The sequence below is a fragment of the Carassius gibelio genome, chromosome B19, assembly GCF_023724105.1.
Source record: "Carassius gibelio isolate Cgi1373 ecotype wild population from Czech Republic chromosome B19, carGib1.2-hapl.c, whole genome shotgun sequence".
NCBI classification, from domain to species: domain Eukaryota; kingdom Metazoa; phylum Chordata; class Actinopteri; order Cypriniformes; family Cyprinidae; genus Carassius; species Carassius gibelio.
In genome coordinates this window covers 25,494,990-25,517,136 of record NC_068414.1, presented here as the reverse complement: position 1 = coordinate 25,517,136, position 22,147 = coordinate 25,494,990, and the positions used below count along the sequence as shown (strand labels likewise).

The following is a 22,147-nucleotide window of genomic DNA, read 5'->3' as shown; positions in this document are numbered from 1 at the left end:
GCGTGGTCTTAGACAAGTAATGTTTAATGTGCTACATTATAAAAGTTTGTCAAAAATAGGTTCTCACATATAAAGTATCAACATCTTTTGGACTGAGTCAAAAATAAACTAGGATAACAAAAGGACTGTACAAAAAGTCACAAAGTAATGGAACAGTCTTGTTTCTAAACCCTGCTTTAGCTAACATCAAATATCCTGCACTTGGATTTAGTCCCTGCTTTTTCCAGTGCTGACAAAAAAATAAATTAAAACAGCATAAAATATGAACCTAACAATTTACGTTTTAGTATGAGGTACTGTTGTGTCTGTAGTTCTGTAGTCTATAAAAAAGTATTGCAATCTTCATGATTGGCAAAATCAGTTCCAGCTACATTGATTTGATCATTTCCATAGTGCTAACAATACTTGTTTGGATTAAAGAGACAACAGTAAACACTGGCAGACACAACCAAGTAACAATAAAACTAAGAAAACAGAATATTTCAGTTATTTTAAATATTAAATTAAAAGTGAGGCATGTTCTCTTTCTAATGTCAAAAGGGTTTGTTGAAGAGAAAAAAATAAAAATGGACTTCTGCCATATTATCCTTAGACGCTACAGTAAATCATCCCTTGAAAAGTACATTTTTAGATCTTTTCATGAAGGATCACATCCAGAATTTTTTCAACACTAGCTCAAATCATACACACGTACTCATACTGTACACATTCGCACCGACAATGAATGGAATGGACGGGAAAAGCCAGTCCTTTCGGGACTGTCACATAGTGTACATAGTGGGATTAACACATTATTCCTGAGAATCCCAGTATAAAAAACAAAAAAAGGACCAAAGAAGAAGTTAAACAACAAGTCATGCATAAAAAAACAAGAGTACACATATAAACAAGTATTTGATACAGTGCTCAAATAAGAAAAAAAGTCAACAATAATAAGTTAAGACAAACTCACACAAATAGACGTTCACATCGGTATGAAAACCAAATGAAGTATGAGGACATAATAATCACATCTTCATTCTATAACAGGTCTGAGGGTAGAAGTGCAATCACTTGACACAATCTTCAAGTCTTTGGAAACACTATTTGTTTGGTGCGGCTTTCATTGGCTTGGTTTATGCATCTTCTCTCTAATCAATCCCTCAAACTACCAGAGAAGAAAGGATTTTTGGTGTCAACTAGGGAATGCTCTGTGCATAGATAGCAAACTTGGGGGTTTCTGGAAGACCTGAACAAGCTATATGTCATCCTTTCAACATTCTCCCTCATCTACTCCTCTTCAGTCTTTATAGAGGGCCGGTGGCTGAAGTGTACCACGCTGGCTCTCTCTTGGTGATGACCCACGGCGGTTACCCCATGAGGTACTGCAGCAACAGCCTTGAGGAATCCAATGTCCTCCTCCCCCTCACCGTTCTCCAAACTTCTAGCCAACCACTTTTCCAAGGCAGCGTCCACCTGAGCCTCTCCAGCCCCCTCAGGCAGAGCCTCGGCCTCCTGACTGGCGTCAAAGCGCTCTACCAGCTCCGCTGCTCGCCTCAGCTCTGGGATTTCAGGACGGGCTGCGGGGCAGAAACCGGACCGCTGATGGAGGTTCAGTGAGAAGCGATGGATGAAGCCCCTAGTGCAGGTTTGGCAGAAGTGGGGCCGGTCACGAGAGCTGTGCAGCCGACGATGGAGTTTGAGGTGAATGTACTGGGTGAACTTCACCCCACACAGCTTACACTGATATGGCTTCTCCCCAGAGTGCAGACGTTGGTGGGTTTTCAGGTTGCTGGTGCTGCTAAAGCGTTTGTGGCACACCTGTAGACATTCAAAGAGAACATTCAAAAATCATGTAATTCAAAAGCAAACAAGAGGCAGCAGACAACAAGATTGGAAGACAGCGTCTCTGCTGCCTTACATAATTGCTTCGTTGTAGCTTTGGTATGCAGACAGCGAGCCAAATGTGTTTTTTTCACTAAAGGATTGTATTTATTTTCAGTGGTCAAGAAGAATGAGTAGTATAGTCTGACGCCACTGTCACACCCTTTCTAGTTATTGTACAACAAAGCGTTTCTCTTAAAGGAAACAGGAGTGACAAGGTAAAGGTTCTGTCAGAGATAAGCAATGTTTTGTGTGTGCGTCATCGCATGTTAACAGAGTATAACTGTCATCTGATGCCCTTTATCTCGAGTTTCTTTCATAGCATGCACACTCACCTGGCACTCGTGTGGTTTCTCTCCTGTGTGGACCAAGTGATGTTTCTGTAGGTGGGCGAGTTGGGTGAAACTCTTTTTGCACAAGTTGCACTGGAATGGCCTCTCTCCACTGTGGACCCTCAAGTGCACCTTTATAATGAATTTACACTCTTTAGTCTTACTCAGATAATTCCATATATATTTTAAAAACAAGACTCAATGCACGGTCTACTCACTTTGAGGTTGGACAGTTGACCGAAGGTCTTGAGACAGACGTTGCATTCATACTTGATTTTGCCGTTCTGCTTCTTGAGCGGGTATGGGAGAGACTTGTACCCAGGTGCCGGTGGAGAGGAAGAGGATGAGGGTGACATGCTCTTGGGTGTAGCCAGGCTGAGGTTGATGGCTTCTACAAATTCAGAGATAGGCTTCTGGAACGTTTGATGAGGGGACTGCTTAGGCTGAGGGGAGAGTTCAGGTGTTGCAGGGGCTCCTCGAGGTGGAGTATTTGGGATTCTTTCCTTCAGACCTACATGAAGTGGGGTAGGATAGGGCAGTGTGACTGGTAACAGATCTGGTTGGGGTATGGAAGGGTAAGGCAAGCCATCACTACCTAGGAATCCGTTGTACCGGAGACCCCCTTTCGAGGGCAACATGGAAGGGAAGGGAGGGGAGTATGGAGGCAAGAGCAGACGTGAATAATGAGGGCTGTATGGTGGTAATAAAGGATATGGAGCTTGGAGGGGCCTTGGTGAGGGCAACGAAGGGTACGAAATCAGACCTTCTCGATGACCATAGAGGCCATGTAAGTGGAGCGGAAGGTCTTGTGGTGGGGACAGAGTGGGATATGGGTGCATGCTTATGTTCATTGCTTTCTGGTTGGGATGTGGTGAATGGACGGGCTCTGGTAAGGCAGCTTCGTGGATCTTCTTGCTGAAATCCATGACCTGTTCATCTGGTGTGTCAGGTGGTGTGTCCCTCTCAATAACTTCTACATCAATCTTTTCGTCCACCTCCTCTTCCTGTCCCTCACTGCGATGTTTGTGTGGGCTCGGGGGCTGTGTAGGGTAGTAGGTGTACTGAGGTAGGGGCTGCTTCTGATACTCCATATCAGGTATGTACTCTGGAGAAAGAGAGAGAGAGAAGGTCACACAGAGCAAGGTGAACTGTGAACATTGACGGACAGCAAAGGTGAGAACCCAAGAACGAAACTTGTGTGTTAAGTCTTGTTTGAGACAAATCTTCTATCGCTTTAAATTGACTGAGCAGGTCAGAGTCTTCACAGAGCAACATTGGTCATGTCTGTATGCCTGTATGTCATACACCTACTCATAACCTTCCTCCTTAAACGCTCACTTATGGTAAATGACAGCTCTTTCAGTTTAAAGCTGACAGGCAGAAGATATCTGACTGGTTTCTGTTTGACAAAGAGATAGTACTGCTTTCACGCAGCACCTAGATTACAACCGTGTGGGTGTTCACAGTGTGGGTGTATGTATGTTTGTGAGGTGGAGGGGCATATGTATGTATCGGAAGAAAGGAGCCTCGTCTGACAGCGATACTTATTACTCAGAAACTACTCTGACTCACCATAACAGCAGATGTCTTTAACCATGGGAAAAGTCCTACAATACCGCTTCAGCACAAACTGTTACTTACTGTTACACAGGGAATCCAGATAAGGTCAAATTATTACTGTCCTTTCACTCTAGAGATTGTAAAAAGAAAGCCACAACAGCTAGCTTCTTTCAGTAAACTCTGCGGTGACTCAGACAAAACCTGCTAAATCATGGAGAGTGGTACAAGGCTCAACGGTGTCACACAGCAGTGGGAAGATTACACAAACACATTATAACCCTTGTGGTCAAAGCTTGGTTCCTAAAACCTGATGTAAACCAATCGGGTGCAACATTTACAGGCATCGTCTAGGCATTTCCTAACTACCGCGAGGAAAGTGAAAATGGATATTTGAAACTCCGAAGAGCACAACAGCACAAAACATAATGCAGCTTACAAACATTAACTAATATATTTCCAAATTCTAAACGATGGAGGAATACAGATGCACAGAAATTTTGCTCAGGAATTTACTTTAAGTTAGACTAAATATCAGCATACATATTCTAAGAAATAATCAATATTTATGCCAAAGTCCATAAAAATTGTGATGATGTAATATCACGCTTTCTAAAACTGAAAATACAGATTTCTTTAAACCTCACACAGGAAGTAGAACTGGTTAAAGCAGACGGAATGATACAAAATGAAAAAAGTGGCTCTAAAAAGGCTAATGTGTGCTTCGCAGTGCCTGACTTTCTAAAGAGGGATATTAAATAATCAGGTGTACTGTAATTATTCAGTGAAAGCATCACGGGGGAGAGGAGTGTACGTGTCAGCATGACTCAGGTAATGATTCTTTACAACAGCACACACAAAATTAACACAGACATACATTCTGAGGAGTGAATAAGACAGGAAGCAGCACAGTGTCGGTGTGAGATTGAATCAATGTGACATAGGGAGTATCGCATTACATCTCCTTAGACAGAAAATTCAGACGGTCCATCATTTTGTCTTAAAAATACACACGCTCACAGTCTGTACACAGTTTCATTTACAGTCACTTTCATTGCTTACCATCTCTAAAGTGTCAAAGAACATTTAAAGAATCAAATGTGTCTGTGTTTCATTATATATTAGATCAAACTTATATTACATAAAATGTGTGTGTTTTTTTTTTTTTTTAGAACAGACCTGTCAATGAATAAAAGTCTGGTACCATTTAAACTGTGTAATTAATGTTGCTGTTGGTGGCATAATATCATAACTTTCAAACCTATATAAGACTCTGCCACAAAAAACAAAACAAAAAACATCCTCCCTTATATACAACTAGTGTACACAGAAGAACAGAGGGTGTCCACTATTTACTGAGCTCTTAAAATAAACATATTAAAAGTCACCTGATTCAGAAATAGAGGAAAAGACGGGCACAGAATAAACACTGTCTTGGGTGAGAGTGCGTAAGAGAGACAAAATACAAAGGTAGCTTGGGTAGCTAATAATTCCATAATTTCAAGAAAGCCAGAGAAAAGGCAATAAAGATCTAAAATGAAAAGGGAGAGAAGTCAAAAATAATAATAATAAAAAAATCACACTATCTATAAAAACCAACATTTTATCCAGTTTTTCCCTCCCCAGTGCCAGATAATGTGGGATAATTCCGGAGCTCATGACTCACTTGGCTTTAGGCTGTCTGGTTGCTCTTGCTGGCCGCACAGTCTTTGGGAGAACTCTGGACTGTACCACACCAATAGCTCCTGCTTGGGCTCCACGGGCCGGATGGTGTAGAAGAAGATCTCCTGGCCGTTTTGACAGGCCACCAGGTTCTGTTCGGCCAGCGATCGTGCTGGGTTGACATACCGCATCCAGTTACTGCGGTGTACATCGTAGCCATCAATGAAGTGGTGTAGGTGGCCACCACTGTAGATCTGGATGGAGAGAAAGGAAACCACATTAAAGCTTCCTGCTAGTCTTCCGCAAATAGATTAAACATTAAACATTACAACTTTAAAAATGTTAAATTCAATTAAATAATTATACATAAAAACAATTCAGTAAAAATTTCTATTTACAAAAATTTCTTTGAAAATCTTTACATATGAAAAAAAAAAAAAACATTTATTCTTCTAAAAATTATTCTTCACCTCTGCCATGAACAGAACGCTCTTCAAACAGCTGTTTATATCAACTCCTGTGTCTTCTAACCTGTGAAAGTATGTGTGTGTGTGTGGCTTGTCCCGCAGAAAATGTGTGACTAACTTTGTATGTCAACGCTGTCAAGCTCTTTATAAAGTGCTTGGCGTCAAAACGATCTACACATGCTGCTAGTCACACGCATTTCTCCGCCCCTTTCTCCTCCCACTTTCATTCTCATTTGTATGTGGGGGAATTCACTGCTGAGATGTGTCAGGGCATGCTAGCTCCCCTATCTCTGACACTCCTTTTACCAGTTACACCCTTGAAGACTCATAAACACAAACACACATTCACCCACACGAACAGCCTTCATTTTTACATCTGTTCACCTGCGTTTGGTCACATGACATGCTGCGTCATTTCATTGCTTTATGGAAGTCAGTATGGATTTACAGGAAAACGGAGGAAGGAAAGGACAGCTCAGACTAGGAAAATCCACAATGACACACACAAATGTGTGCATTTGCGCACACACTCAAAGACACTCGTGCGTGTGTGCATGTATGCCCTTTCATGCCACACATATAAACGCAAACACACACATAGATATATCTAGTGCACTTGACAGAGAGATAAAGAGACTAAAGTTCACTTGCATGCTGATATGAAAACAGAACTGTAAGAACTGAAAAGAAAGTGATTGTGTGTGTGTGTGTGCGTCTGCCACTTCGTCTCTGTCTCTGTGCAGGAATCCCGACTTCTCTAAAACCTGGCCACAAACCAGAGACTTGCGCTATCCTTTGCGTTTTTGATGAAAGGTTTCGAAATAGTTATACTTGGTAACTTCTGCTGAGTAAACCATTGTATGAGAACAAAGCAGGGATCTACAACAAACAGGATAAGATCTCTCAGAGCTTCCTCTGTGTTTTCCAAGTAAGCTCCTGAGTGTAAAGCAACGAAGCACATATCTACATTGAGTGCATGTGTGCATCTGCACATATGCAATTATTTAAAAAGATAGACAATCGTGTTGAAGAAGCCAATGTATATTCGGATGTGTTCAAGCATGAATGAATAGGCTTCCGGCTCCTTTCTGCTAAAATTCTGGGGAAAGTCAGTCATGACTGGTTTGGCAGCTTTTCTCTCAGTAGAACTGGTGTCCCTGAACGATTAGAACAACAATGAAGTCACTTACCCTCCAAAAATATTTCCTGTTGGTCTGAATGGGCACATTTTCTTTGGTGTAAATGACTCCTTGAAGAGGTCCGAATCGTGTACCTTGAGGTATGTACTCTTTGCTGAAAACGCCAGTTACCTGCAAGAATGAAGAGTGGCACTTGTAAACCAACATAGTCAGGAATTAAAATAAATGATTATTGATTTTCTATTTTGAGCAGGAAACTGCATTGCACGAGGTCAGCGAGGCGTGCTTGGTTGGTGAGCGTCATAGGTGACCTAAAGTAGTACACTAACCTTGCAGGTTAACAAGTTAAGTAAATAGACTTATACTTTCCCTGCTCTACTTGTACCCTGACCCAGTAACATACAGCTGTCCTTAATAACGCCTGACCCCTTTGACCCTTCTGGCAAAAGTTGTTGTGTGGTATTGACAAACAATCATGTCTGAGGTCCTAAAAAGACAAAAAAGTAAAGCAGAGGGAAAACAGAAGACAAAGTGGAGCAGGTGGTCTACTCTCAATGCTCTGTAGAAACCAGAAACTAGGCCTGTAAATAGGTCACACTATGGCGTGGGGGTCAGTGGCCCCATTTTTGCCATCAAGCCCTTCCTGCACTTCTTGAACTATAACGATACGTTCAAATGCTTCAATTTTAGATCGAAAGTCCACTTAAAGCAATGTCATGATGGTGGAAAACAAAACAGAAACAGAAAAACAGGGTTGGGAGGCACAGTTATTGGCTGGAGATGAGAGCTGTGGTGACAGTAGAATTGTGCATCGTTAGCGTGGCGTGACTAATTGGTAAGACTTTAGTGATTAACTGCTCAGAATAGGTTTAGGGAGTAAGAGGAGGGGGGCAGGGGGTGAGTGTCACTCTTTGACAAGACCAACGGCACCACGCTGCCCCAACGCACACACTGGAGCACTCCACCCTCCATCCAAACAAGACCCCCCCCCCCCCCCCCCAAGCTGTCCGAGGATCTTCGGTCCAAATGAAAGTTAATCAGCCAAGCTTAACCTACTTCCTTTGGCTGAGATTCTGTGAGTGTGTGTGTTTGCGCATTTGTGTCCTTCCCGACCATGTCACAGATCATCCCATCTGCCACGTGCCCCCCTTAGTTAGGCACACTTCTCCAGCTAAGGGTCAGGGAGCATTGTTTATACAAACCCTTTGATTGAGTAAATGTTTACTATTGCCTGCTAACACCTTCTATAAACTACTATCTTGTTAGTTCCAATTTAGTTTGCAGTTTGAAATTAATGAGAAGAGTTAAGTAGCAGTGTTTAATGCTCACTGTATTAGCATGTGCTAGCTGCGCTGCTAGCTGCTAAAATTAGATAGCAGTTGAGAGATAGCAGTCACTTTATCTTCTCCTCAACAAAACATGCATTCGTAACGCGCTTACAACACGTTAAAGCAGCAATACGCAGAAACAGAAACTTTGGAATGTATGCGTATGCATCACAGAAACCATATAGCGTATGACTAGCAGCCTAGTCACCATGAGACTAGCTTTCTGACATCCCTAAAGTCTTTCATCTCTTCCTTCCAATAAACATTTTGTCGGCTACAGAGGCCCTCCGGGAACTGACACACTGTATGTGGGTTTTCCTGTCCATAGCTAACGCCATTGACAACGTAAGAGTAAGAATTTTTACAGAATCAGCAGAGATAAGCGGAATAGCGTGCGCAGAAATGGGAAGTGTGTAAAGGCTCTTGAAGTATTTGAAAATTTCAACTAGTGCAAGTAAAGAGATCTGCTCTTAGTAAAAGTTTTTTTTTTTTATGTGTCTGACAGCGATTCTAGTTGTGCCTCAGTCTATCACAACAGGAAATATGCTGTTGGTCGTATAGTTGTTTTTATCTCCATGCTTAAAAAGGAGAGTTAGCGTGGGAAAAGATGAGGGTGAGAATTTGAAACAAAGACATAAAAGATAGTGTGAAAGAAAAGGGGAAGAGAAAGAAACAATTTAGTGCAGACCAAATAGTCCATTATGCGGTCAGTGAGAATAAAAAAAATATGGTATCACTTTAGTATAGGGCCTATTACTAACATATTGTCTGTTGGTTAATACTTATAAATCACATATTTTGCTAATTCTAATCCGTAATCGTACCCAATACCCAAACTTAATTACTGTACTTTACTAATAAGAAACAGATTTGTTTCTTAAAATAAATAAATAAATATATATAAAAAAATAAAAAATTTTTTTATATATATATATATATATATATATATATATATATATATATATATATATATATATATATATATATATATATATTTATAATACAAAATCACTCCTTCAAGTGTTTGACTGAAGAAAGAAAACCAAGCTTAAAAGGACATGTGGGCAAATTGATATCAGAACCTTGGCTAACCTTGAGGTCTTGACACAAACTGAAAAATTTTCACACATTTTTCTGCAATTTCTTTTTTAGACAGACCAGTCTATAAGCATGTGTGCATATACATCCTCTCTGAGCTGATGACCGCAATTTCACACCTTCAGTGTGAACTTAAAAAGAGCAGGGGCAATAGAAAGAGGAACTGACTTTCACCTGCGAAGGAGGGTAATTGGATCATGCAGAAGACAAACAGGACAGCGACAAAGTGCATGAAGACGACGCAAAAGAAACCACAGCAAAGAAATGAAGAATGACACAGTCAAATGTGTTTAAACAAGACGGAGATAGAGATTAGAAAATGCTGATCAAAAACAGAGAAATTTAATCCTTGTTAAATTTCGTTGACAGAACTGCAGCAATTTTATCTTAATACTAAATTACAAAGTTAAAGGTGGGTAAACCCAACAAGATGTTAAAGCATCATCCTGAAGGAGTTTATTGCATTAATGACTGATTAAAATAACTGATTTTTGATTAAAAAATATATATAATGATTTGAGTAGAGAAGAACATTTAAATAAAAAGTTTAGTATAAGAAAACTGCAGGCCAGGATGCAAAATCCCTCCACTGACCAACCACAATCAAATCTTACAGATAGCCATGTATTATAACTTTACACTGGGATGCACACCAACAAAAACAAATAAATAGTGAATAGAAGCTCTCCACCATGTGCAAGCTCATTAAAAGCAGAGTGAGTGTGTGAATGCCAGGTAGAGAAAGAGCTAATGCGATTAGGCTGTTCTCTCATAGGTCCTCTACCTGTCTGATCCCTGACCTACCAATGACTGTGCCATCGTCACACTGACCGACTGAACAGCGCGAAATGATGTCAAGACGTGTTTACGTTACCTCACACCTTGAATTGAACAATCCCAACTCATGGAACTTTACTTTTATACATTTAAACGGTGATGGCTTAATAGTTCAGTATCTAGGCTCAGAGGTAAACTTGAGCCACTGAGACACCCTGCATCAAAACAGTATCAGAGACACCTTTATTTTTACGGACACAACAATACCAGTTCAGTTGCAAATATCTAGCCGTTTTTTTTTTCTTTCTTTTCGTATCTGCTCCAAGAAAACCCTATGAAGTGAAAGCAGTGTTGCACAAGCTGCTTTAGGCAACAAGTGTCTATTAAATGATGACTAATCAACAGTATGTTGAAACAAGGGAATTGGGAATTTAGTGTACTCAGCCTGAAGCTGCAGACTGTACCTGATTGTCCATGCTGTACTGGAAGGTGAGGTTCCGTGGAATGGAGATCATGGCCTTGGGCAGGCTGAAGTTGGGTTCGAATGCCTGGTCGTGGACGATGTAGGTGCAGTTCAGGGCAAAGTCGACCTCCCTCCACTCGCTCATGTCCTCTAGAGATGCCTCCAACTTCATTTTCTCTCTTTCCCTTTTCAATTTTTTCTTCTTTGTTATTTCGCTCGTGGATTTTCTTGTATTAGTGGTTTGGTATATTCTCCTTTGGTTTGTGCAGCTTTGGTTCTCTGTTGGAGAAGTCCTACTTTTGCTTTATTTGTTAGTTAAAGATCTAAAAAACAAAACAAAAGATGTATTCAGACATTTCCTTTCAGGTGTCCAAAGTTTCGCAATACATGCCTTGCATAATACAATATACCTGAGTGTTGTAATGCAATATGTATAATTATAATCCATGAGGCTATAAATGACACACACACACTTAGTCAGAAACGCACACTTCGTCAGAAGTAGTGAACATTAACAATGGTTACGTATAATTACATAAAACTATTAGATTCCTTATAAATGGCTCGGAACAAATGAGGCATGACAGATGTAGTAGAATGATGTCAAATGCTGTAAACCTGACTTAACAACATGAGAAATCCATTCTTATCTTTTATGAGCGGAGTCACAACTAGTCACTGACATATAACATTTAGGGCTGTTTTTGTGTCTTCAGGCAAGCTTAAAAGCTTTATTCAGGTAATTATATCTATTAATCCATGATCTCACTTTGACTTAATCAAAATAAATAAAATGTACTAGTTTGTGAATAGCATTTGGGCCAATCCAGGAAAAAAAGTTGTTTAAGTGCCATGCCAGTGAGTTTAATGAACCAGAGCCATTCACAAAAGCTTGTAACTTTATCCAATTAGAACTCAGTCAACAACAATGATGCAGAATAAGGGGGAAAACCAGACCTGAAGATCACAATATGGTTTTAATGAATAAAACAAACCAATAAAAAAAATATATATTCCAAACTCACTTCACATTCATTCAGCTGTTGCATCCTCAATATCTTTGGTTAGGTCATCGCTGTGTTACCGTTGCCCAGTCACTCTGTCATCTTTTTTGATTTCCCTCCAGTTTCCATAAAGTCCAAAAAACCTTCCAACAGCAATCCCCCTCAGATATCTCAAACTCTCTTGCCCGTTGGCTACTGTTACTCAAACTGTCCACGCTGCGCTCTGCTAGACTTTTGAGTTGCAAAAACTAACCAATCAGCACCTGGCTTTAATCATGTGACCGCCAGGATTAGTTGAAGGTGATCCAATTGGGACACTGGAAGCGTTTCGGACACAGCAAGCCCAAACATACATATCAACACCTCCAGCAGACAAAGGATGTTCTTGGACAATCTGAATGGAGTTGAGCAACTAAGTAAAAAACAGATGGTTGGATCACTGAAAACACACCAATGGACTTTTGCTTGGATGGGCTTTTAATGAGCAATCTGGTCCCAGCCCAATTAGGCCCCCCTCCCTCAAAACACACACACACACATGCTACAAGCAACTCTGTGACCTAGATCTAGACCTTGCCTGGTGTGTGATACTCTGCTGTGGCCAGTAGTGGAAGAGACAGAGACAGGAAACAAAGCAGGTCAAACTGAAGAGCTTCTCAGACACCTGTTGGAAGGGTTTCATCACTTTGTCAGGATGCCACATACATCAGTTCTGACACAGAGACCTCAGTCCAGTATAAACTCATCAGTTCTGACCTGGAATATTCGGGCCATGGAAATTCATCAACCCTTACATGAAGCTCATGAGCATCAGTCAGCTATGCTCTGAAAGAGAGAGGAATATCAAACAGCATGAAAAAAAAATTATAATATATATATTATTTTAATAATATAAAAAAAAATATATGACAATTTTTTCATAATTTAAAAATGTATTCTTTGCTTAAAACAAGAATAAATACCTGCCAATGGGATAATGAAAAAAAACTCCTATACTATTGTCAGACTTATTTCTTGTTTTTAGCCTAAACATGGTATATTTTTCAGTAAACACTTAATATCTTCAGTCATTGTGTCTAAATGTAAATGTATCTCGATTTATTAATGTTTAGGAATTTGTTCCGGAAGACACAAAAATAAAAACCTAAAAACTAAAAAGACAACACAATATAAATAATCATTAAAATATATATTCAGATTGTGCACTATTTGTGGCAATAAATGTGTGGCATTAAAGCACAAAAGGGTCTACTCAAAACATGCTGGAGAACAAGATCACCACTTAAACTGTTATTGTGACAATATCAATTAAAATAAAAATGAAGGCTAGTGGCCTCAGATTTTTGGACACCACTGTAACTGTGGATGGTATATTAAAAAATGTAGCTATATTGCTATGAAAAGAAAATATACACCTGTCAAATGATTAGGAAAGGGAAAAAGAAAAAGAAAACCAGGGGAAGGGTGAAGCATAACTACTTTCGTTTTGTTTGATTGAAGCAGTACCAAATGTGGTATGGAGTGGCATTCAGCATAACTTTTGGGGTGGGTGGAAATGTTCACATGTTTTGAATTCACGCTTCAGAGCAAAGTGAAAGAACTGCTTCAGGTTAGGAACGTTTGTGGAAATTCTCTTCCTCATGTTTCACCACCTAATAAGGAACTTCTTGTTACTAAAACTTCTTGTTACTGCCCATAAAAAGTAAAATAAAAAAGCTCTTCTAAGACTAAATAAATTATTGAAACTGTTCATCACATATCAATAACTTGACTTCCGTCAAACAATTTCCTACAGTCCTGTAATATTGGAACGGACATTTTACATTGAAAACAATAATGAACACAATCTCTACCATGTTCATTAACATCAACTGCATGTCCATCTTACCCGTCTTCACCCATGAAGTGAAACGGCCAGTAAATTGGCTGCCATATGGCTCTCGTGGCTATTTTGGAGACGCATGTGGGCCGCATGGCGTAAGTGTGCCTCTCTTTTCACTGGGCTAATTTCTCTAATTTGCAGACAGTCTGGGCTGAGGCTCAGCCCGGCGCGGCGTGAGCAGAGCTGATCATCCAGGGCGTCGCTCTATTTGCACTTTTACAGGGGAGGGTTGACCCCACTGGGGCAGCGTGAGGTCAGGTGCTGGTTAAGGGGGGTCAGAAGGAGGGAAAGAGACACGGTGAAAAGCAAGGAGACCGTGAAAAGAGAGAACTAGTGTGACGAGCTACACAACCTGTGCATAGTAACACACTTCAACACAAAACACACTGCTTTGATGGCCAGTAACTTGTCACAGATATTTGAGGTCTCGCATGTTTCAGATTCATACACAATATGGTTTGTAACTGAAAGCAGCATGTGTGACGTTCGTGACAACACCCACTATGCTAACGGAGGAGTTAAGAATGCAGCATTAACCAGGTGACAAAACAGATTCCTTAGTTGTGCAATGGCTCTCCAACTGCCAGTTACTCATGTGAATGATGACACATGGTTTTATTCAATAAAGGAGAAATCAATGATAGAAACTGACCCGTGAAGAGGCTAAAACATTTGCTGGATTCTCCATGTGTTAAGTGTTAAACTGAGTTGTTGTTTTTTTTTGTTATTTGCAGCGCTGAATAATGTGAAGTGTCATACATCTGTTAATTCTTACTATGTCTGCTTGTATAATCTGAGTTAGCATTTTCAATTCTGAAGAAATCAAGGTTATTCAGCGTTCACCAGTCCTTTCAAATGTCTGAGAACTGCCTCTGCTCCACCAGGTGAAAAATCGCAATCATTTCCTGACAAGGCTCGTTTTATTCCTGACTCATTGGGAGTTTACTGTACATTTCACATTTATCTACTGTCATCTGTAAATAACAGCGTTGACATGGTAAAATAACTAATAAATACCTATTTTTACTTGATTTTCAAGACCAATTCAAATCAATTTGTTAAAGTTAGTCATTTTAGAAGGATTGGTATTGTTCCCTGTTAATACATAAATATGTTGTTTTTTAAACAAAAATAGTTATAAAACATTACATGTAATTAATATTTGTAAATAATCTATGTGTGAATAATTAATTAGTATGAATATAATAAACACAGAACTGGTGTTTGTTTCGCTTTCATGTTACTATTACTTATAATAAATAATAGGCTTGTCCCCTCATTCGAGTTTCACATAATATGGCCTGAAAGCAGATAAGTCTTGCTGTGTGACATGCTAGAGTGCACACACACACACACACACACACACACACTTTGGGATTTTCATGTTTTATGGGGACATTCCACTGGCATAATGGTATTTTTGGACTTGCAGAGGACAGAACGTCTCATTTCAGGTTTATATTAGTAAATACAGTATACATTTTTCTTTGTCCATATTAGTGGAATGTTAAATAATAAATTGAAAATAAAATAAAGTGCTTCCACTCTTGATGAAATCTCCTGCCAAGCTTCATCAGGGTCACAACCTCAAATCCCAGACTGGGTCCTTCAGAGCGAGTTAAAGGCCAAAAACAGCTTTGAATCACAGATGTTTCAACTTCCTAGAAACTTCCCTCCAGCTTGAAAATAGTATAAACAATCAAGAGAAGAGCTTATCAGAATAAAACAAACAACAGAAGGGGCATAACCGAACAAACACTGAAGACCATTTGATTAAAAGAAAAGGAAATTCCTTCTGAAAGTAAAGCATGAAATAAAATTTTGCTATTTGTGCATCATGGTATGTGCTTATGATCTTGTCACGCGTCCCAGATCACATTCAATGCATGAGGCTCAAAAAGCCCCCAAAGTCACAGGAAGACCCTTCAATTAAAAATAAAAATTACACATTAAATAGTTGTAGGTGCCCAGTTACAAAAATAAAACCACCAAAAGTAAAAGATGTCATCCTCTTCTATGTTTTTCCGGTCTGCTCCTCAGTAGTAAACAGAGCGTATTCCTCAAGGGAGATGGATTAATATCTGTTTGTGTATTGTTCTCTGCTTTACAACTATTAAGAAACCCTGTTGCCTCCCTGGCAACAACCCCACCCACTGCAAACTCCGTCGGCCAGTGGTTTCACATCCAGCGCATGGTGCGTCAACGAGCTGTTTAACCACTCTGTTTACTGTCTTTGCTCGGCTTAAGGCGAGCTCACATCCATCTAAACACAGATTATCTGCTCCCGCGGACCCTAAACATGTATGATTACATTGTTCACTCTCATCGCCAAAAGTGCTTGGGATTTTTCATTTCATTTTCTGAGCGGTTTTGGCTGTTGTTTTTCTCGTGTGATGTTGACATGTTTTTGAGGAAGTTCCCCTCCTTGTAAGGAACGAGAAGATGAGCAGGCTGCAGTAAATATGACTCTGACATAATCGAGAGGATAGCAGTGACCGACACAACATGCTAACACGCACCAACATGTAGTTCGGTTAGATTGTGTAAAGGAAACCAAAATGCAGTTTTAATATTATTGCATGGTTATTCAAGGCCTGCTTAGTCAATGGTGTAACAGTCATGCTGAACTGACTGGTTATCATGTGCTGTGGTGTAAAATGGCCCTGTGGTACAAATGCACACTGTCATGAGGGTTGTTGTGCATATGCATATGATTATTATAATTGTAGTCCAAAAAAACTTCCCCTTCTATGGTTTTTATATGGATGAAAGGAAAGTCATGCACTATATATCTCATTTGAATCTCATCAAAAGCAAAGCAAGTTTAGGTTTCTAGCAATTCATCATGCACACATCTCGGAAACTAAGGGGAACAAACAAATAAACTCTTAAAGGGACGTTTCACACAAATCATGTATGACGACTTCCGTGGAACACAGAAGAGTCTGTGTTTGTGTGTGTTTGTGAGTACAATGCAAGTCAACAGGGTCCAATTTTGTTTGAACCAGGGTTATTACTATTAACTAAATTATTAAAATCATTAATTGTATATATATATATATATATATATATATATATATATATATATATATATATATATATATATATATATATATATATATAATTAATCCCACCTAACAAAGTTTTTAATTATAGTTTTATATTGCAATAATTTCACATTTAATCTTCAAATTACTGTAGAAACAACATAAAGAAAGTATATTTTTAATGTTTGTTAAATGCTATCTTTTTATGACGGAAGACAAGCATCACTGATACGAACTGATGTTTCTAAGAGCTTGCTGCTCTTCTAAAACGAGTCAGTGATTAGGCCACTTTAAAAACCTGTGGGAATGGATTGTGAAAGCGTGCTCACAGATTCTGAATTTGTGGGTATGTATTTTAAAAACCAAAGGTATGGTTAAAATCTGAGCACACAGAATGGAAATCCGTGGGTACGATTTATTAATCTGTGGGCATAATTTGTTAAACCAAAGGAACAGTTTAAGAATTTGTGAGTAAGCTTGATATTTTTAACGTGATAAACTGAAATAATTGCAATAATTTTTGGGGGTTTTATATATATATTTGATCTCAAGCTAGTTATCAAGGCAATGCCAAATAAAAATAAAAACTAATTCAGTGTATTTTAAAATGTGTTATCCAGTTTTAGAATGACATGAATAGTAATATGTAACAGTAAATGATAACAGAATTGTCAATTTAGGGTGGACTATCCCTTTAATCTTTTCACAATCTGAGCAGTCATTGGAAATGGTGTCTTCAAGGGCTGGCAAACAAACACCCGCAACACTACTGATCTGTCTTTTGAGCCAAAACCTCCATCTGTTTCATGATTGGCATCATGCGCTGGGAATAGTTTTCCTGTTTTCTGATTTCTTCCTCTGTCTTTGTTCTAATTTCTTTATCTTAAGTCTAGGCCACCCCTTCACCGGGACAGCTCAGTCTGAGTGTCATGAAGGGAAGCAGGGCACAGGCTCCTCTGAATGGAGGAGAATGTAGTGACGTAAAATGAAGGAAACATCTGGAGTGAAGAGGAAAAACAGAAGCTACATGGAACACACAACACATCTCATTCATCAAAATGGATTAAACTGCCACTAAGCAGATACGACAGAGGGATACAAATCACAAACACACAGCTTAAGCACAACAATCTCATTTCTGAAATAAAAATCATCCAATTTATGTATTGGTGGTTCTTATCTATTGCCAAATTTTAAAATACTAGAAAAGTTACACTAATTGTGTTAGTGCAGTTTGGTGCAAAGCTCAAGTAATTTATGGATTTATGGCTTGACTTTAATTGAATACTTTTGTCTATTTAAACAAAACAAAATGACACTGAACATCCTGAGATCTGACAATACTTAAAAGTGTTAAAGTTTGTTGAAGTATTTGTTTTCTACACAGTAATTATTTTGAAATAGTAGATAAAACAAAGATTATAGCAGGCATATATTTTACAAAATAATAAAAATATTTAATTCAGGTTTTTAGGCCATTTTTTCAATGTGCCATCAAATGGTTGAATTGTCTCCTGGAAAATATTACTGAAAGTAACTGAAATCTATGTTTGGTGAACCTTCAGTATGCAGAAATTACAAGAATATAGTTACACAATTGTACACAGTTAAGATACTGTCTTCATATTAAGACCAATGCAAATGTGATAATGCCTCTATAAAACAGTTCAGTAAACAATATAGTAATATAGTGCAAGTTATTTAGCCATTTGGCATGTGGAATTCTTTTTTCAAATTTTTCAAGTTTTCAAAGGTGCACACTTCAAATATTTAAAGGGATATTTCACTCCAAAATGGAAATTCTGTCATCATTTATTCATCATTTATTCACCCTCAAGTTGTTCCAAACCTGTACAGTATACTATGGAAGTCAAGGACCAACATTCTTCAAAATATCTTATTTTGTGCTCAACAGAAGAAACAAATTCACACAGGTTTGTAATAAATGAAGGGTGAGTAAATTATAAACAATTTACATTTTAGGGTGAACTATCCCTTTAAGAACTTCGATTTTGCTACTCGTTTCAAGTTTTCACTTTTCCCAGCAGAAGGGCACATTTCCTGCTTCTGTCAAACCAAATAAACTATACGTCAGTGCTAACTTACACTTTCACACTTTAACCTTCACAAGCACCTAAAAAAGGCAGCGGAGGCAGCAAATCATGAGACAGTCGAGCAATAGTCCAATCAGCTGCAGAATTCACACCTTCATCTGAAAAGCGAGAAAGAGGAAGTCTATTCATATGATCTTATCTCAGTCATCTGCAGTCGGTGTACACCGCTCAAAATATCTCCTGCAAGCTCTCCGAGTGACTCCTAAATGTCCATGTAAACAGAGTTCTGGGCTGTGCCTGGGTTTGTGGTTTAATAGTGCATTATTAGTGCATTATTATCTACACACCTTTCCTTGCATCACTCTTACAGTTATTTTTGTCCTTTCTGCCCCTTTCTACACTGAACACTGCAGGCTCCTGATCTTGAACCTTCACCCACTGTAATAACACTGCAAGGGAGAGTTTTGATTCGCAGTATAACATGTAAATTTGCAGAAAAGTCCTTATATTGTTATTACATTATTCTATGTTATTCTATGGGTCAAAATGAGACATTTTTCTTTTATGACAAAAATCATGATAAGTAAAGATCACGTTCCATGAAGATATTTAGTAAATTTCCTTACATAAATATATTAAAACTTAATTTTTGATTAGTAATATGCATTGCTAAGAACTTCATTTGGACAACTTTAAAGGAGATTTTCTCAGTATTTAGATTTTTTTTGCACCCTCAGACTCCAGATTTTCAATATATTGTCCTATCCTAACAAACCATACATCAATTGAAAGCTTATTTATTCAGGTTTCAGATGATGTAAAAATCTTAATTTTGAGAAAGTGATCCATATGACTGGTTTTGTGGTCCAGGGTCACATATATAGTTTAAAGCTTTGTACCTAGATTATGCTAATTAATTAGTATAAATTAAGCAAATTATATGGATTAACAACACACACACACAGACACACACACATACATACATACATATACATATACATATACATATACATATATATATATATATATATATATATATATATATATATATATATATAATTGAATATATCATATCATGGAATATAAATTATCTTAAATTATTGCTACTTAATCTAATCTAGTTATTTCAAGCACTGAAACCCAAAATCATTCAGGTCATTGCAAGGACAGTCACAATACATTCATCATGAACATTACTAAGAAACATAAACTAGCTTCAACCATTGTTCTGGCCTATTGAAATAACAAATATGAATAAAAAATAATGCATTATGCAAAACACTTGCTATAAGTCTATGGGACTTTCAATGTTTACAGTTTTTTTCCTCTGTCACAACATTACCACCGTTTGCTATTTAAAGCAATTACTCATACATTTTTTACATAGCCTTAAATGGTTCAATCCCTCTACAAGCTTTAGCAGGTTACACATGCTTTTATAGCATCTATTAGCAAACAAGGAAGCAGCACAAAGAGACTGAGCAAACGGCAGTGTACTGCAATGACCTGCCCCATAATGACTAATTGTGCAACATATTGTGAGGGGCAAAGCCTTGATGATGCTGGTGGTTGCACAGTGTGCAACAGGTGGGTAAGGGTTGGCTAGGGGGCAAAGACCCCCCTCCTTAGACCTCCTCCAAAAAGATTTGAACACAGATCTATCTGACAGACGAGAGGGATTTTCCCTAAATCCATTTGAATCAATAAACATGTCTGCTAATTAAGATAAAGTGGGGGAGAGGGAGTGAATAAGGGAGGACACGACACACAAATAGTGTATGAGGTGCTGATTCACAGACGTCTAGACCAAATAAAGCCTACAAGCAGCCACACCTGTAGAGCAGGGCAGGTACAGAGAGGATCAGGGATTTTACCTGGAATGCTCACACTGAAAGTTCATCTGTTTCAGTCCGTGAGGGTAAATTTAGATCGCGTGTCCTTCATTTCTCGCTTTCAGATGATTATTCATTTCCGGTTTCCAAGTTATTACCAACCTAACTTTGTAGCCCCTCCAGCAATCGACACACCCAAACTGATGGAAACTGGTTGAAATATACATATAGGCTAGACAAAACTTATTTTATTTAGGCTATTTGTGCCAAGACTCATTTTCATCTAGTTAACTTGAATTGAAATATAAATATAATATAATAAATAAAATAAAATTGAATAGTAACGGTAGAATAATAACTGTAGAATAATGACAGAAACACACAACAAAATTACTACAACTTTAAAGTGAAAATAAAAATGGGAAAATATAATAATACATTATTGCATATTTACAGTAATTTATTATTTATGAAACACTAATAGTATAGCAATGATTCGGCCTTAGATTGGTTTGAATCATATTTACTACAAGGAGTTTCTCTGTTGAGATAGATAGGTCAGTCTCATTCATCACCTGCTTCTATTACTGGTGGGGTGCTGCAGGGCTCTATCTTAGGCCCAATTTTTTTTGCTTTATATATGGTCCCTCTTCATTACATTCTTGAGTCTCACAAGGTCCCATATCACATTTTTATGAGGATGATACCCAGTTGTATATATCAATTCAATGTGGGTTAAAGTTCTCATCCAACTTGCTTGCTTGTGTACATGACATCAAAAGGTGGATGGGTGATAATTGTCTACAGTTAAATGAAAACAAGGCTTTCTATTTGGACTCCCCCAAATCTAGTTTAGGACCCTTGCAAGCAAATATCCATGCTCATGTAATGAATCTGTTTAATGTTGTTTAATGGTGCTTTATAAATAAAGATGACCTTGATACTAAAATAACACTTATACTTATAAGTCATATATTATATTAATAATAATAAATATATGAATTTTTCAAAGGTAAATACATAAATAAGTACATACACTTGGGAATTTGATTTCACCATTCGCCTTATTTCACCATCACTATGAAAAACATACATAAATGGCATAAATGAGATTGAGAGATCTGACTGAAACAAAAGTCACTACCGAATCATATATCCCTCCTAAAACGTACTCCCTCCATCTTATAGGCTCTCTTTCTTTCTTAGACTTACAGTTAGGTTCTTCCAACCTTGATTCTCCATTCTTCCCTCCCTCCCATTTCTCTCGTTCATTACTTTGACCTAATTCTCTTTATTTAATCTTCTCTCCCTCCCAGTTTGGACAACAATCAACCCAACTAATTGCCTCAATCCTTGCAGTCTTTAAATCTTGCTGTCTTGAGTATGGTCAATACAAAACAAACCCCAGCCTGATGCGAACCCCAGCCTGTCATCACCGTCGCAGTATTTTTCTTACAGTATCTGTGGCTCCTAAAAATTAGGTTAATCTCACACCTACTGACAGTAAATTAATCTTCATCATCTGGATTATAAAAAATGAAACTATAGGCAAATATTTACTCAGCAGGAAGAAGAGGAGTACGAAACCGTTTCACAATGATGATATGCAGTAAAACATAGCGTGACCCAATAAAAACTTGCG

General features: G+C 38.3%; 1 protein-coding gene across 2 annotated transcripts; it reads right to left on the bottom strand.

The window, feature by feature from the left end:
• Positions 1 to 6: 6 nt before the first annotated feature.
• prdm1b (PR domain containing 1b, with ZNF domain) lies at positions 7 to 11,874 on the bottom strand. Of its 2 annotated transcripts, XM_052585222.1 has the most exons (7): positions 11,712 to 11,874; positions 10,688 to 11,009; positions 7,072 to 7,191; positions 5,419 to 5,668; positions 2,414 to 3,300; positions 2,199 to 2,327; positions 7 to 1,800 (listed from the first exon to the last, which is right to left on the bottom strand). In XM_052585222.1, the coding sequence occupies exons 2-7, from the start codon at positions 10,856 to 10,858 to the stop codon at positions 1,270 to 1,272; spliced, it is 2,088 nt and encodes a 695-aa protein (XP_052441182.1). In that variant the 5' UTR covers positions 10,859 to 11,009; positions 11,712 to 11,874; the 3' UTR covers positions 7 to 1,269. The 2 variants fall into 2 exon arrangements, with proteins under 2 accessions (XP_052441182.1, XP_052441183.1); XM_052585223.1 differs by lacking the exons at positions 7,072 to 7,191; positions 10,688 to 11,009; positions 11,712 to 11,874 and adding an exon at positions 5,885 to 6,035.
• Positions 11,875 to 22,147: the final 10,273 nt, after the last annotated feature.

Excerpts from the sequence above, each read along its gene's own strand:
- prdm1b (XM_052585222.1), bottom strand. The coding sequence starts at position 10,858 with ATGAAGTTGGAGGCATCTCTAGAGGACATGAGCGAGTGGAGGGAGGTC. Across the intron at positions 7,192-10,687 it reads AGTACAGCATGGACAATCAG|GTAACTGGCGTTTTCAGCAA; the intron begins GTACAGTCTGCA and ends TCATTCTTGCAG. Across the intron at positions 5,669-7,071 it reads ACAGGAAATATTTTTGGAGG|ATCTACAGTGGTGGCCACCT; the intron begins GTAAGTGACTTC and ends CTCTCCATCCAG.